At 54.7% G+C, this 15,036-nt stretch overlaps 1 protein-coding gene across 1 annotated transcript; it reads right to left on the bottom strand.

Annotated features, from left to right (window-relative positions):
* Positions 1-4,629: 4,629 nt before the first annotated feature.
* LOC119101952 (uncharacterized) lies at positions 4,630-14,582 on the bottom strand. Its single transcript, XM_037225347.1, has 7 exons — positions 14,576-14,582; positions 12,261-12,436; positions 9,967-10,130; positions 9,280-9,421; positions 8,107-8,262; positions 5,769-5,885; positions 4,630-4,702 (listed from the first exon to the last, which is right to left on the bottom strand). The coding sequence occupies exons 1-7, from the start codon at positions 14,580-14,582 to the stop codon at positions 4,646-4,648; spliced, it is 819 nt and encodes a 272-aa protein (XP_037081242.1). The 3' UTR covers positions 4,630-4,645.
* Positions 14,583-15,036: the final 454 nt, after the last annotated feature.

Raw genomic sequence — 15,036 nt, 5'->3', positions numbered from 1 at the left:
GTACTCGGGTACCGTCGAAACAGCATCCACGGCGTCTAATGTGTCCCCGATACTTTCCGCGGGGCATACTTACAATCGGCGTAAGATTATTTGTGCACACATTGACGCTGAGCTGGAATAGTCATTAGCATCGCGACAGTGCCGGCTTATGTTGCAGGCTGTTATGATAGAGGAACGATGAATCATCGCAGTGCGCTGAATTGGAGCTCGAGCACGCCTCTTGGTGCGATGTTCGACGCGCTGCTTTTCCCAATCCGTCTTTCCTACATTTGAGTTGCATTCTTATTATATAGCGTGTGTCACAGGTGTTGTTAAATGCGACAGGAGCCCTACCCCGCCACTCGCCCTTGACCGCATTTCCAATTTTCGCCATTGATGACTCCTGAAGCCACAAGTCACCGCGGTGCGTTCTTATTGACCTACCCTCTTTAAGAAATCCTTGCCGCGCCCCTGGTGCGGGAGTGCAGCGCACCGAAAACTCAAATGGTAGAGGCGCGCTGCTTCTGACCGCTGTGGATTTATAGTACGATTACTTATTGGATAAGCATGGGACATTTGTTAACCGAACATCTTGCAACTACGCGTGGATGCTGATGGTTCGCATCCATTTCTGTGATTCCAACCCTTGGATATGACGCTTCCGCACCGATAAATTCTTCTGTTTACATGTTCCGCAACGACCGAAATCTTGGCATGCTTGTGGTAATTTCTGTTCCCACCACTATAGCATGCTACGGTTTTCCGAGTCAACGATCGCGCGCTCGTGTCATGGTCGTCAGTTTGCGACGGCAGCAAGACGTCCGTCACCCAGCGGCTGGTCTCTGATCACTGGTCAGAGAGCGGCTCCAACACGTCAACGCCTGCCAATGCTCGCCGCATTTTACCCTCTGAACCGGCAACTCGGAGCCGAAACACTCGCGTTTGCCTTCGCGGAAGCATCGGGCGTGATCGCATGGCTTGCGCCAACAGCGGCCCTCGGTGCCGCCACCGAGGAGTCAGCAGCACGGAGAATAGCCAGGCAGCAGCCGGCAGATAGCAGTGAAAACAAACACCATCGAGTGGGTCACTGATACTGTGCTGTCAGGCGGGAGGGTACCGAACTTCAGGCGGGCACGGAAGCTGCCCTGAGGACCGCATCCGAAGGAGGGACAACAGAGGGGGGGGGGGGCAATGGAGGCCACCACCTCAAGGGACCTTAAGGTGGTGGCCTTAAGGTCCTTTAATGTCGATGTTGATATGACGATGCTCCATGAAAAAAAAACGCGGGGCCCGAAAACGAGCACCGCCAAGAACTTTGAATTTGGCTGCTCACCATTTGTCGGCATTTCAGATTGTGTGACTAAAACTTGAAGAACTAAAAAAGAAGACACATTTAAGTTTGCTCGCACTTTGTCGGCCCCCACCATGTGATAGGGATCTAGAAGTTTGAATTCCCCTGCCCTCCATCTTTGCCGAAATCCTGGCCCCTGCCTTCAATGTCCCTGCGACTGGTCCCTGACAGGTAGCCAGAGACAACAGACGCGTCATTGTCACACGAGTATTGCATAAGTATCCACCACTGTGGGTAGACTGGAGGCTGCCGAACAGCTGCCATGAAGCATGCCACTCACTAATGCCTTCAAGAAAGCTTCAGGAAAGAAAATGTCATGACATCGGCATCACATGGCAATATCGCCAAGAAGCACTGGTTTGGCATAATGGTGGCATAAGCACTGGCATAATGGTCATAACCACGCTACGTGTTTTATCATTAGAAGGCACATTAAACAACGAGGGCATGAAAATGTAATCGGGTTAAGTGCGTAAAACATGAACCAACATAAACAAAACGCAGGCGTCAGACGACATTGGACAGCATCATATATCCAAAAACGTTACGCTGAACTTTTTCCTTGCACCTCCACAACAAATGAATTCGAGACGGCGGCAAGGAACGTAAAGATAAGAATGTTGACCACGGCACAATAAGACTCACTCCCCATAAATACAGCACTGCATCCAGAACGTTAACCTCATCAAGTCAGGTGAAATGTTGACAACTGCATTAAACAGCTAGCGCACGCAAGCGGCTCACCTGCGCCATCCTTTTGAACAAACTGAGTTGTTAGGTGGCCGACGAGCGGAAGGGTGCGGTCGGCCCCCCTCCCCCCCCCCCCCCCCGATCCCCGATAGGTTCAACGAGCTATCATCGCGGCGCTGCGGTCTGGCGGTCGTCAGGTTCGTGACACAGCGCCATTTGGGGAAGCGTAGGCCGGTGGCGCCCTCCGCCCCTGTCCCTGCTGCGAGCCGTACACAAACAGTGCAGCACTGCCATTATCACGCCGGCGTAGTCCTGTTCCCACGACGCTTGGCCCCAGGAGCATGCGCAGCTACTTTCGATCGCTTTCAGTGTCAGTGGGTGCCGGACGCACACCGAAGGGCACCGTGGCGGTGAACGGTGTCACGTGTCACGGGCGATGTCACGCTCACGCAGTACTCAGAGCCGCGATCCAGTACTCGTGAGAGGGAAACAGCGATGTTTGAGTCCCTGTCGAGAGCATGAAAAGCGAACGCTGCAGCCCTTTCTTCCCTGGTTCATGTGTGGAACTATCGTGGGCTTCGTTTTATATGACACGCGTGGGGCGCGGGACTTATGTGATCGAGGCGCGCGTACTGAACGCATCCGCAGGGGTTGAGAAAGAACACTTCACCTCATATGAGCATGACAAACTTCGTAGCGTCCATAGACCACATGCGCGTGCTTCCGCATAAAGGCATCATGCATTTTTGTGTCGACGCATTTATCGGAGAAGTGAGAAAATATGCGTGTCAAATATGCGTGTCCGCAAGGCCAGAACGGACCTGCGTTGTTTTCGCACAGAATAACAATGTTTTTTTTCTGCGACGATCTAAGCTTTTGAAATATCAAACGGATCGCCATGAACTGATCCACCACTATCAATTTGAAGACAACCCAGGATCAATTCGCTTGGCTAATGGACGTCCTGGCAGGCCGTTTCGCGAATGATCGCCCCACCTGCGGCCCTCTCGCGCGCAACCGAGGTTCATCTCCGCCGGTAACGGGCCGGCAGACGCGGCGCGAACGACCCCCCGCCGCATCGAGGTCAGCCATCATGGTCCCGCCGTCTGATGATGAACTCATCGATACGCTCGTCCCGGCGCAGATGAGACGGCGGCGCAGCGGCCATCGGCGTCCATCAGCTGATGTGCCTGCGCCACCCTGCGGCGACGGGCCACGATGGCGACGGCGCCCCGCCGGCCGCGATAAACACAGGCTCGGCCCGTGGGCACGCACGGCCGCCGACGGCGCGCAGCAGGCCGCCGAGGGATGACCTCACACGGGCTCAGGAACCACACGGAGAGATGTGCAACAGTGTATGTCTGAAGATCGTGCCACGAACTCCATCGAAAACACGGCGCAGTGTGAGTGTTCTGCAAACGAATGCATGTAGTTGAGAGCATTTGTGTGCAACCCGCGTGTTCATCTCAGCATTTGCACTTTTGCTAATCTAACGTTTGTTTTAAGTGGCATCACAGTTTCGATTCCAAACATTACACAACGTTACAGACTAAATATAGCAGAGAGTAAAATTGTCTGTCCTCTGAGGCTCCGTCCCGATATTTCCACGCCAATCGAACACACCCCAACTCCTGTTAGCGAACGGCATTCCCGAACGCAACCTGCGAACCGCAAGGTCATGACTGACGCGTCATGCGATCCATCTGTTCGCACGTAACGACGGCCAGCGACAAAATCCGCTCACACGCGGCAAACAAGGTAGCTAAGCCGTGCACACACACCTCAGCGCGTTCCACCAGCGCTATCAGCGGCCGCCTGCAGGTTATCGGTCGATAGCCGATGCCCATAGTCGGTCGACGTTTCGCGCATCCGCCTTGACGTTCCTTCAGACTCTCGCTCTAACAGTGGTCGCCGACCGCATACCCGAGCGAGGGAGGGGACGCGACGAGATGCAACCTGTCCTGGGCTGAGGACTGCCCAGATGAGATCCACTTGGCCATAACAAAAACTGGCCATCACGTTGAAAATGCAAATGCTATTAATAGATGCCTGACCGTGTCATTAGGTGAAGAGAGTAAAGAGATAGAGAGGGCTCAGAGATGAAGATGGAGAGAGAGAGAGATAGGAGAGAGAGAGAGAGAGAGAGAGAGAGAGAGAGAGAGAGAGAGAGAGAGAGAGAGAGAGAGAGAGAGAGAGAGAGAGAGAGAGAGAGAGAGAGAGAGAGAGAGAGAGAGAGAGAGAGAGAGAGATAGAGAGAGAGAGGAGAGAGAGAGAGAGAGAGAGAGAGAGAGAGAGAGAGAGGCGACGTGCTACCACAAAAAGACCAGATCTGACAACAATTCTGGCCGCGGGAACAGAAAACCGAGGGGATATGGGACGGAGAGACCTCTCCTCGGGTCACAGACCGCATGTGAATGCCTGTCTGACCACGGGTTCTAGCCGCGGGAGAGACAAGGGCGGCTTTACGTCCTCCTCGTAGCGGGCCAGCGCCTGCCACGTCGGTTGGAGCCGTCGGCCGACCTGACGCTCGGCTGACGAGCCCGGGCCGACCTGGCGCGCGGCTGACGAGCCCGGGCCGACCTGGCGAGCGGCTGGCGAGCCCGGGACGACCTGGCGCGCCGCCGCCTACTCCTCCGGGATGCCCCGGATGGCCGGCTTGCCGTCCGCCACCAAGCTTTTGTTCTGCCGAAGGTAAACGGAGTCGTTTGTGGAGGCGCCTGGGTTAGGTTCCGGGCTCAGAGCAGAGTCACATCATTCTGCTCTACTGAGCCATCCGGTGGTGGAGGAGGCGACCGGTTGGGAAATGGCGGGAAAACCCAGACGGTCAACCAGCGAATCAGTTTACTTACATACCAACGCGCATTCCGTGGAGAAATACCTCTTAAGAAAAATGCGTGCAGTGATTTGCCACCTGGTGTCAGATATAAAGGGAATCCTGCACTGGCACCGGCAGTGGGGGCCACCGCAGTTCACACAACCTGCGGTGCCGGCTAGAGCGGGGCTATGATTCGCATGGTGAGGCCCTTAAGCCCTTTCCGCCTAAGCTAATACGCTACAGATACCGCGTGACCCAATGCTATCAAAGATGAGTGCTCTCACTGATAGCACCAATCGGCGCAAAGTCGATCCAATGCAACGAACCCCCCCCCCCCCCCCATCCCAACGCAGCTGAGCCGCAACACTCAGCGGTGACTCATCCCCCTGAAGTCAACGGCCACCGCCCTGTTATTTGCAACCGCATTCATGCGCGATAAACATCGGGGACCTCGCCGGCAAACATTTCCGATAGGTTGCAGACGACCCCGCACGTGGAGCCCACACGCGCCACAGCCGGGGGCTGTCATGATGCATCAATCGGAAAGGTGGGGGGGGGGGGGGGGGTCACGGGGTCTGGGGACGCCGGTTATACTCCGAGTCAGTCGGAGCACAGACACCCGATGACACATGGAGGACGACTGCGGAAACAAACGGTGAGATCACTGACCCCGGGAATCGGGGCGCGCTGAGATTCACCAAGGCATCTTAGAACCGTCGCGCCGCGTTACCGAAACCAATACAACACCATAAATACTGTGCAGGAAGGGCTGGTTGTTGCAACAGGCAAAGAGCCACGCTCACCAGAGCGAAGCGAGTCTAAGCATAGCGTGGGACGGCCGGTCTAAACGACACCATGGCTTCAGATCGTGCGTCTCCTGGCAGGGGGGAACGTAGCCAACATCAGGGCCAGCGGCAGCGGCAGCGGGCTCACCAGGAGCGTGTTAAACTTTCTGACGGCGCTCGCCTCGAACGCCTGCTTCTCGACGTCATAGTCGGGCCCGGCGATGCCCGCCTGCTTCTGCTCGTCCGTCATGTTCTCGAACACCAGCTGCGGGACATCAGACCAGGCTCAGGCCGGCGCGCAGCCGGATATGGGGACACGTGGAGCGGTGGACACGTGGTGGGACGGATGCAACGCGACATGGTCAATGATGCGGGTACAGCACCCTGCCACGCCATGCGTGAGCAACGAGCGACGAGTGTCACATGGCATCGCAGATCGACGCAGTGCGGAGGGGTGCTGCAACCCCATCACGATGGGTGCAGTCTGCAGGTTGTAGTTGCATAGCAGTCACTGCAACCTTTTTTGCTTCGACTGGGCCGAGTAATCTGGTTAATAAATCAATGCATGCTATTGGCTGAATTCAGCTTGTTCCTGGTCAAGAACAGGCGTGTTCAACATAGAGCTCTGTCGGACGTTGTCTCACACAGCGCTTAAGAGCGAAAATGTGCTATCATATTCACATCTCGCCCATGTCCTGGTGACGGAGTTAACGCAGTGGCCATTGTCAAATTAGTCGCCGGATTATGATGCCGACTTAGCCGCACGGCAGGAAATATGGGGTGTTCACCGTTAATATTTTCCCAGCCATCGACGTAATGTTCATGCTAGAAGTGATTCACGGCAGCCTTGTCAAGAGCGACCCAGTTGGCTGGGCTATCTCAATAAACAAACAGCGATATCAAACCCGGACTGCTTTTTATGGGCCCAAGTGGCAAGTTTACACTTCGCCATTCGTCAGCGAGATAAATGACTCGGCTCTAGCAGCCAGGCCACTCAGAGCTCAGCCCCACCCCCTCCCCGTTCAGCAGTGGCGCGAGGGCCGAGGTTCGATGTTGTGTGGGGTGTGGTCGCATGACACACCGCCATCCGCACAAGTCCACCGACAACCGTCTGCTGCGCACGCAACCTCGTCCTGTCACCCAAGGACACAAGGACACCGTGACGGCGCGCACGGGCTCTCTCCTCACGTGGCTATCACGAGCTCCAGCCTGCGCTTCACACGTGATCTCATTACAGGACGGAAGTCACGAGCCCCACGGGCCCCGCGCACGGGGCTCGCATGCCATCCTGATGTGGCGAAGGCATCACGGCGACACTGGCGCCGGCCAGCTATGACACTACAGGCCGCGTCCAGCCGAGTTCAGCGTCCCAGCCCGAACTCCGGCAGTGGCGCAGGGTAACACAGCCATCCCAGCTGGGATCACAGCGAACTCCGGTGGTGGCGCACGGTAACACGGCCATCTCAGCTGGGATCGCAGCGGACTCCGGTGGTGGCGCACGGTAACACGGCCATCTCAGCTGGGATCGCAGCGGACTCCGGTGGTGGCGCACGGTAACACGGCCATCTCAGCTGAGATCGCAGCGGACTCCGGTGGTGGCGCACGGTAACACGGCCATCTCAGCTGGGATCGCAGCGAACTCCGGTGGTGGCGCACGGTAGCACAGCCATCTCAGCTGGGATCACAGCGGACTCCGGTGGTGGCGCACGGTAACACAGCCATCCCAGCTGGGATCGCAGCGGACTCCGGTGGTGGCACACGGTAACACAGCCATCCCAGCTGGGATCACAGGGAACTCCGGTGATGGCGCACGGTAACACAGCCATCCCAGCTGGGATCACAGCGGACTCCGGCGGTGGTGCACGGTAACACAGCCATCTCAACTGGGATCGCAGCGGACTCCGGCGGTGTGCGCACGGTATCACAGCCGTCCCAGCTGGAATCACAACGGGTTCATCCATCTGTGGACGGTGCTCACCGCTGGAACAGTAATTCAACACGCCCTGACGAGGAGGCGGGCGAACGCGATTTTTGCCTCGTCTCTTTCCACGAAACACTTAAGGAAACGTTGAATCGCTTCAGATACCGAGGCTGCTCCTCGCCCGCTTCCGACGTGCCCGGACCGTCGTCGTGGCGACGTCCCCGGCTGGTCACGCCCGTGACGCGGCCTGACCGCCACCGACGGCTGGCACGCGCCGGGACGTGACGCGGCTGGCGACCTCAGCCTGGTCACGGGCGGACACTCAGTCGCGCCGTGCCGGATCACGCGACAGTCCGCCCAGCGGCGGAGCCTCGGCAGAGTGTGCGGAACTCCTCACTGTACTCACTGCCGGGGAGTCCAGACGCCGCGCGCGCGCTGAAACACAACGTCTCGCAGTGCGTGCGGCACCCCGCACGTGTCACCGCTGGTCTTCCGTGCTCTGAGAATCGGTTTCGGCACTTCCACTGAGCGGGCCACATTCCACTCAGCGGCAGAGGGTACCCACCGCGCTGACTGGGGGGCCGGCCTTCTGCACTTTGGGCTTAGCGTACTTCTCCAGCGGCTGGATAGCCGACAGGGCGCCGTCGAACCGTTTGATGGGCGGACACTCCTCACTGGTGAACGTGCCGTCCCAGATGGTGACCTCCAGGCTGGCCATGTCCTGCCGGGTCACGGGGCAGACGGTGGTGAACATTCATGGCCGGTTGTGACCTCTGGGCTGGCCAGTGGCCTCGAAATGCTGGGATGTGACGAGCGCATCTTTGACAGGCGATGAGACCACGCCGACAGCTCGATCTGCTCTCTGTGAGCAAGACGGCAAGAACGCGCGTGTGCTTCGAGCAAACGCAGCGCAGCCCATTAGCAATTGGTGTGCAAAAACTTGATTTCTGGTCGTCGGGTGAATCGAAGCATCGAAGGTGGGTCCGAGTCCAGAGTAGAGATGTGACGCTAAAGCTTCAGTGCTCATAAGCACGCACTGTGTTTTTCATATCAGAGTGTTCATCAAACAAGGTAAAAGAGAGTTCACAAAAATAGCTTGACTTTATACTACATCCGATGCATGAAATGCGCTGGGATTTGAGAACCATAACTAATGCCATGACATTATTATTTTTGAGTGACAGCTTTTCAGAACCATAAGGCCAAACAGATTCGATTTGTTCCGTTACCAGTTATCCATGACCTTTTCAGGAAATCCACGGAACTGCTGCGCACGGAAGAAACATTATTTGCGGCCCACTTGCGCGTGACACACGTCTTCGCTCGTCGTGGCCACACGAAAGACGCGTCATCACTATATGAGCGGGATTTGCTGAAAATAACCACTTGAAAAGCTTCAAACATCAAATATTGGTACGCAACAAAGCATTCACACCCTCGTAACATTACACATGAGGTGTCCTCCACAAAACCGAACTAATCACATCAAATTCGAGCGTGTCGCCATCTGCCGGTTAGACACACTGCCAGCGCCATCTGCAGGCACGGGCGCCAGTACTCACCACGGCTGGACAGCAAATGGGTGCTCTAGGAGGCAATGATAACACCAAACATGAATTCATGTCAATCTCAGGTGTTTCCAGAGCAATCTTACGCCAACCAGAAGGCCAGCACACAGCGGCAGGCATTATGCACACACACGACACACGGAACGGCACTGGCGCCGCTCACTGCTTACATGCGGCTTGATGATTCCCTTTGTGTTGGCCATGGTGAAGAGCTTGGGCGACACTCCAGCCCGCTGCGCTAGTCCTGTGAAGCTGCTGTCGACTGGGGGCTTCAGGAGAGGCACCGCGTGCGTGCCACAATACACCGATTTTCTGCAAAGAGGAGATCGGAGGGCTGTCACCTACATACAATGGTGCTGCCACCTGCCGTGAAATCAATGCTTTCCTCAAGTGCGGCTTTGACAATAACCTTGAAATAGAACAGTAACGAAGAGAATATACCAGCTTAACACTTCCCTGGATTCAGTACAGCTCTCGGCTCTTTGTTAGCTCATGCCTTAACTACGGATTAGGTTTAATATCGGCAGAATCGGCTCACACCGAATCTACAGATTGTCTATAGACGCTCAGCTGTAGATTTCCTTTAAACGCAAGCGGACTGGCACTGCACGTCACGTGCAGTGCACTGTACAGTGTTGCATCTACATCAAGCGTGGACCACAACGCCGGTAGAACGGAACCAAAAGTAAAGCAGCCTCGCACAATGACCGCGCGCCACTAGTACTGAGTCGAGCGTCCCGGCCGTCCAAGAGCGCGAAAACTAACGCCACCGAACGCCCTCCAGCGGGAGATCCGCATCTGCCCCCCCCCCCCCCCCCTCCCCCGTCCGACGCCATCGCCCTGCGGAGGCCACTCACTTCTCGAACAGCTGGAGCACGGTCCAGGCCGACGGCTGGTCCAGGGACAGGCTGAACTCGGCGCCGTCTCTGGGCACCAGACGGCCGCCGAGCTTGTACTCCAGCGGCAGCGAATACAGACGCACCAGCAGCGCCGCCTGGTTGTCGTAGTGCGGGTGGATCGTCTGTAGCAGAGATGGCGCGGTTACAGCACACTGGACGCAACGGACTTCGCGTGGGGAAGAGATGATGCATTGTTCCGTTGGCGGTAAAACGTTATCATAAGTACGGCTGTTTAGTATAGCATCAAACTGAAGGGAGTGTTCCACATTTGTTTGGGGTATGAACTGAAACAGCCAGCTTGAAGGCTATTCGGTGTTATTACGGCGCTACCCTTCTCAAGTCGTAAGCGCTTCTAGCTTCTGAGTTACATGCCCGTGAAGATGTGTAGACTTTTTCATGGAAACTCTTCCAAGTTCACCCAGGCATCCATGACGACGTAATAACGTCATTCAAATTCTGTCACTCCATTGGCCGTGCGACGATCAATGCCAAGAATAGTATAATTGCCCAGTAGGTCATATCTGGCTTTCGTGGACATTATTTTCACATAAAACGGTCGTCAATTGACGGCAGGTAAGATGTAATGAAGCAATCACGTTCTGAGGAGTACAGTTATTAAGCAGAAACTTTATTGCCCGGAGCAGCCTTTTCCACTTAAAAGTACACCAATAACTAAAAGTGCACTTATTTCATCATATCTGATGAAATAAGAATACACACCCACACCCACACCCACCCACACCCACACCCACCCACACACCCACACCCACCCACACCCACACCCACCCACACACACACACACACACACACACACACCCACCCACCCACCCACCCACACCCACACCCACCCACACCCACCCACACACACACACACACATACACCCACCCACCCACACCCACACCCACACCCACACACACACACACACACACACACACACACACATATATATATATATATATATATATATATATATATATATATATATATATATATACATATATAAATGTGTGTGTGTGTCTATGTTATATTTCATGTACGTATATTTACTATAAAACATGTACATATTTCATGTATATATATATATATATATATATATATATATATATATATATATTACCATATTTCATGTACGAAGACCTCCCACGAGATCAATGGCAATGGCAAGCAAATAAAAAACGTCTTGTTTCAAAAAGCAACAAACCAAAGCATCACTTGCGGTGATCAGTGTAGGCTCATGTTCCATATACCCGGGGTGCAAATATGCTGGATACATATCAGTGTCACTTTTGTCATTGTAATTAGCGTAAAGGCCTTAATGAGCCAGTACCTTACTCCCATGCTATCTATGCCTACTTTGTCCTGTTGAAACGAATCCGTCTTCTCTTTAGCACAGCGAATTGATCGGTGTTCAACGTTGCTTGTTTTCAATGTGTTTCTGAATTCAGTGGCGTTGCTAGGATTTCCTCCAGAAGGGGGTCGAAATCGGAGCATAGGGGACCATTTCAGTCGAGAGGCCCCGGCCCAACGCTACAGGGCCCTGTTTTGATATTCCAACGACCTCTGTAGACGCGGGATTCCATTCGAATGAGTCGAGAACCAGTTTTATATTTTAGGAGCTCTTTGAGCGTTTTACAGTAAAAAAATACTTGTGCCTGTCGCTTCAGAGCCCCACCACCTCTCGGAGCGGGGGGGGGGGGGGGGAGAGAGGAGGGAGCTATGGTCCCAAAAGCCACTTGGCTACGTCGCTGTCTGTAATATTGCGTTGTTTGGAAGAATTCTTGCCTGTTCTATTGACATTAACTAGCTAAAGCGGATCAGTTTACATCGGATGATCTTCAGCATAAAAGGCGCGTTAAGAAAACAAATATTGAAACGCCGATCCAACACCGATCATCGTGATCGTACCTGACGTGCGCGGCTGGATATAACGCAACCCACGTCACCACTCTCGCCTGCAATCTACGTCAGCACGCTTATGTAAGTGGGATTACTACCACTCCACACGTCCAGCCTGGTTCCGTCTTGATCGGCCTCCTTCCCGACCACCTCGACCCTTGCCGATTGCTAAGCAGACGGGAATAACAGGACAATGGGCGGTCCGACCGGTCCAGCGTCGCAGCCGCGTGCCAACGTGAGCAGACCTCCGGACCGGCCGGCCTGAGGCACGGGTCCCCTCCAGCCGCGTGCCACCGCAAGCAGACCTCCGGACCGGCCGGCCTGAGGCACGGGTCCCCTCCAGCCACGCTCTCACCGTCGGCGGGTCCATCCAGTTGGGCGAGCGCTGCAGGCTGTTGAGGTCCAGCTTCTGCGTGACAAAGCGGTCGGCCTCGCGGTCGCCGTAGCCGTCGGCCGTGGCAGGCGTGTCCTTGGTGCTCTTGCCGGGCAGGTATTCCACCACCGCCAGCGTGAAGCGGTTGTCCAGGTATACTGACGACACGCGGGGAAGGTAGCGAGTGAGACGGGGACTGTGCTGTCCAGGTATACTGATGACACGCGGGGAATGTCTTGAGCTCGTTGCAGCGGTTAGTAGATGTGCTGAGCTGTTGTTACTGGAACCGTCTCAGTCGCCCAGCAGCATTCCGTGAGTGGGAGCAGAACTCGGGCCAGAACAGAGCGTGTTGGTCCAGATAGCAGTAGTCCGGCGGAATAAACACACTTCAGCCAGCTCGATGAGTTGACACGAGGCTGAGTCGGCCGGATCGTACCGAGCCGAGCACACCACTACTGGGATGGAGAGGACCGATAGCGGCACTCAGCGTGGGCTGCCGCGGCATCATGGTAGGGCCCAATGAAACACGCGTGTCCGATCATCGCCGTAGATCATCTGTCATTAGTCATAATCAATGTGTCGCTAACACATACCTCACACGCCTCAAACAGTGATGGGATTTACAGATGTTATAGCTATTGAAAAGTGTTGAGTGTGGCGGCTTCCATGATCAATCCATTACATGTCCCCCCCCCCCCCCCCCCAATCTTCTCCGCACAAGGTAGTAAGTCCCGCGATCTCACTAGAAGGGCTTTCTTTTGCGGGGTTTTACAGCAAAAGAGGTGATGCAGGTCATAATTTCTAAACATTTTGAACGACATGACGTGATTTCTCAGGAGGTACCCGTTATCCATGCCACGTACATCGCTCCACAGAGCTCCTGCGTTCGCCCGTGCCGGAGACCCGTCGAGCTGGCTTCACCCTCCTCGTGCAGTGAGGGAGCGGCCTGAGCCATACCGATGTCGCCACAGCCAGCTGCCAGGTCCCGCTGTTTCCCGATCGCGACAGGCCGGTACAAAGGCAGCCCGGCTACATCAGCCCACGACGGAACTCGCCCTGCCATACCGATCCCATCCACGCGTCTGCGGACGGGAGCGCGTCGAACCGCCCGCGCTGGATCAGAGTCCGCCGGTCTGGGCTGCAGCTCGCTGCGGTGGGTGGGACAGAGCCTCCCGGGCTGGATCGGAGCCCGCCGCGGTCGGCCGGAGCCCACCGGGCTGGGTTGAAGCCCGCCGGATGGATCAGAGCCCCCCCCCCCGGGCTGGATTGGAGCCCGTCGGGTGGGTCAGAGCCCACCAGGTCGGTCAGAGCCTTCCGGACTGGGGACAGCCCGCTTTGGTGGGTCGGGGCTAGCGACCCACCACATCCAGTATTGAAGCTGTGCTGACCGCGATCGGAGCTGACGTCGAACTGTCAACTGTCACTGAGCTGTCAGCTTTTGTCCTGCATTGTTCTGCATGCTTCTGCATTCCTTTGTTCATGTTCATGTTCATGCACATCTAGCATCAGTCTCTAAAAATGCCCCAAACCGGTGGCTTCACGGCTGTTAGCCCGAGGGTTTGTATCATAACCAGCAGCGGGTATTCATTCACACTTGTTGGGAGTATACCTGTCTGTTGCCTCCTTCGCCACACGCTGCTTGTTCCGTCTCGCCGAATCATTGGGGTGCAAAGTGGGTTGCAGCCAGCGAGTTTTGCAGCCTGTTCGCAGCTGGCAAACTTAACGAATGGTGACACCCTTTTTGCTCACATTGGAATATAGCAGAACAATTATGCCTGGCCAAGCAGCATGTACAAAAGTGCATTCAATTTCCTAGACGCTTCGCGTTCTCATGAATTACAGTTTTTGTTTATGTATAGCGTGGGCAGCCGCAGCCTGGTGTGTTGCGCGCTGTATATATATATATATATATATATATATATATATATATATATATATATATATATATATATATATTCGCAGCTGATATATATATATATATATATATATATATATATATATATATATATATATATATATATATACACATATGTACACACTGCAGGCGGCCGGCAGGTTCGTGCCCACGGGCTCCGCCGGGTCGAGGCACCGAACAGGCGAGCGGCGGAACGGGCGGGGACTGGATGTTGGCGGCCAGCGTGGACGGAACGTGGCTTTCATATAGTCATCGTGTGCAAGTGTGTGATTGGCCACGGCTAGATATGAAAATTGTATCAGCCTGTGACTGGTGGCTGCGAGAACATTGACCTCTAGGAGGCATGACGGTTGACCTGGGCTTAAGTTGAAAAATGCCTCACCGTCCATGCCGGACTCTCACGGTCTTCGGCTTCGCTCGCAATCGTGTCATTTGTGATAAATTATATATGATATATATATATATATATATATATATATATATATATATATATATATACAGGACCACAGAGAGTATAGGAAGGAAATTATAAAAGAGAATCAGCAACGGCGACCGCTTCGTGCACATCACGGGAGAGTCTGGATTAAATAAAATCCGACCTCAGCCGCAAACAATGCAACCGTTGACAAAATGGTCTGTTGCTATGGCATTGCCTGTGTTGTTCGGAGGAGACTGTCAGGTGGCTTGGCAAGCCCAGCCTGCCGAGCTCAATCTAACGTATCTAACCATGCAACGGGACCATCAGAACTGGCGGCCGCTGAGCTGGTCTATTTGACGCCCTGCGGAAGACAGCACATGACGCATGCGCCACTTTGAGATCCGTTCGCAAATGCAGTTTACTCT

Source organism: Pollicipes pollicipes, unplaced genomic scaffold, assembly GCF_011947565.3.
Source record: "Pollicipes pollicipes isolate AB1234 unplaced genomic scaffold, Ppol_2.1 Scaffold_5110;HRSCAF=6035_pilon_pilon_pilon, whole genome shotgun sequence".
Lineage (NCBI taxonomy): Eukaryota > Metazoa > Arthropoda > Thecostraca > Pollicipedomorpha > Pollicipedidae > Pollicipes > Pollicipes pollicipes.
The sequence above is the reverse complement of the archived record's forward strand: the minus strand, read 5'-3'. Positions and strand labels throughout refer to the sequence as shown.

Excerpts from the sequence above, each read along its gene's own strand:
- LOC119101952 (XM_037225347.1), bottom strand. Across the intron at positions 8,263-9,279 it reads AGGGAATCATCAAGCCGCAT|GACATGGCCAGCCTGGAGGT; the intron begins GTAAGCAGTGAG and ends GTGACCCGGCAG. Across the intron at positions 5,886-8,106 it reads CCGGCCCCCCAGTCAGCGCG|CTGGTGTTCGAGAACATGAC; the intron begins GTGGGTACCCTC and ends GATGTCCCGCAG.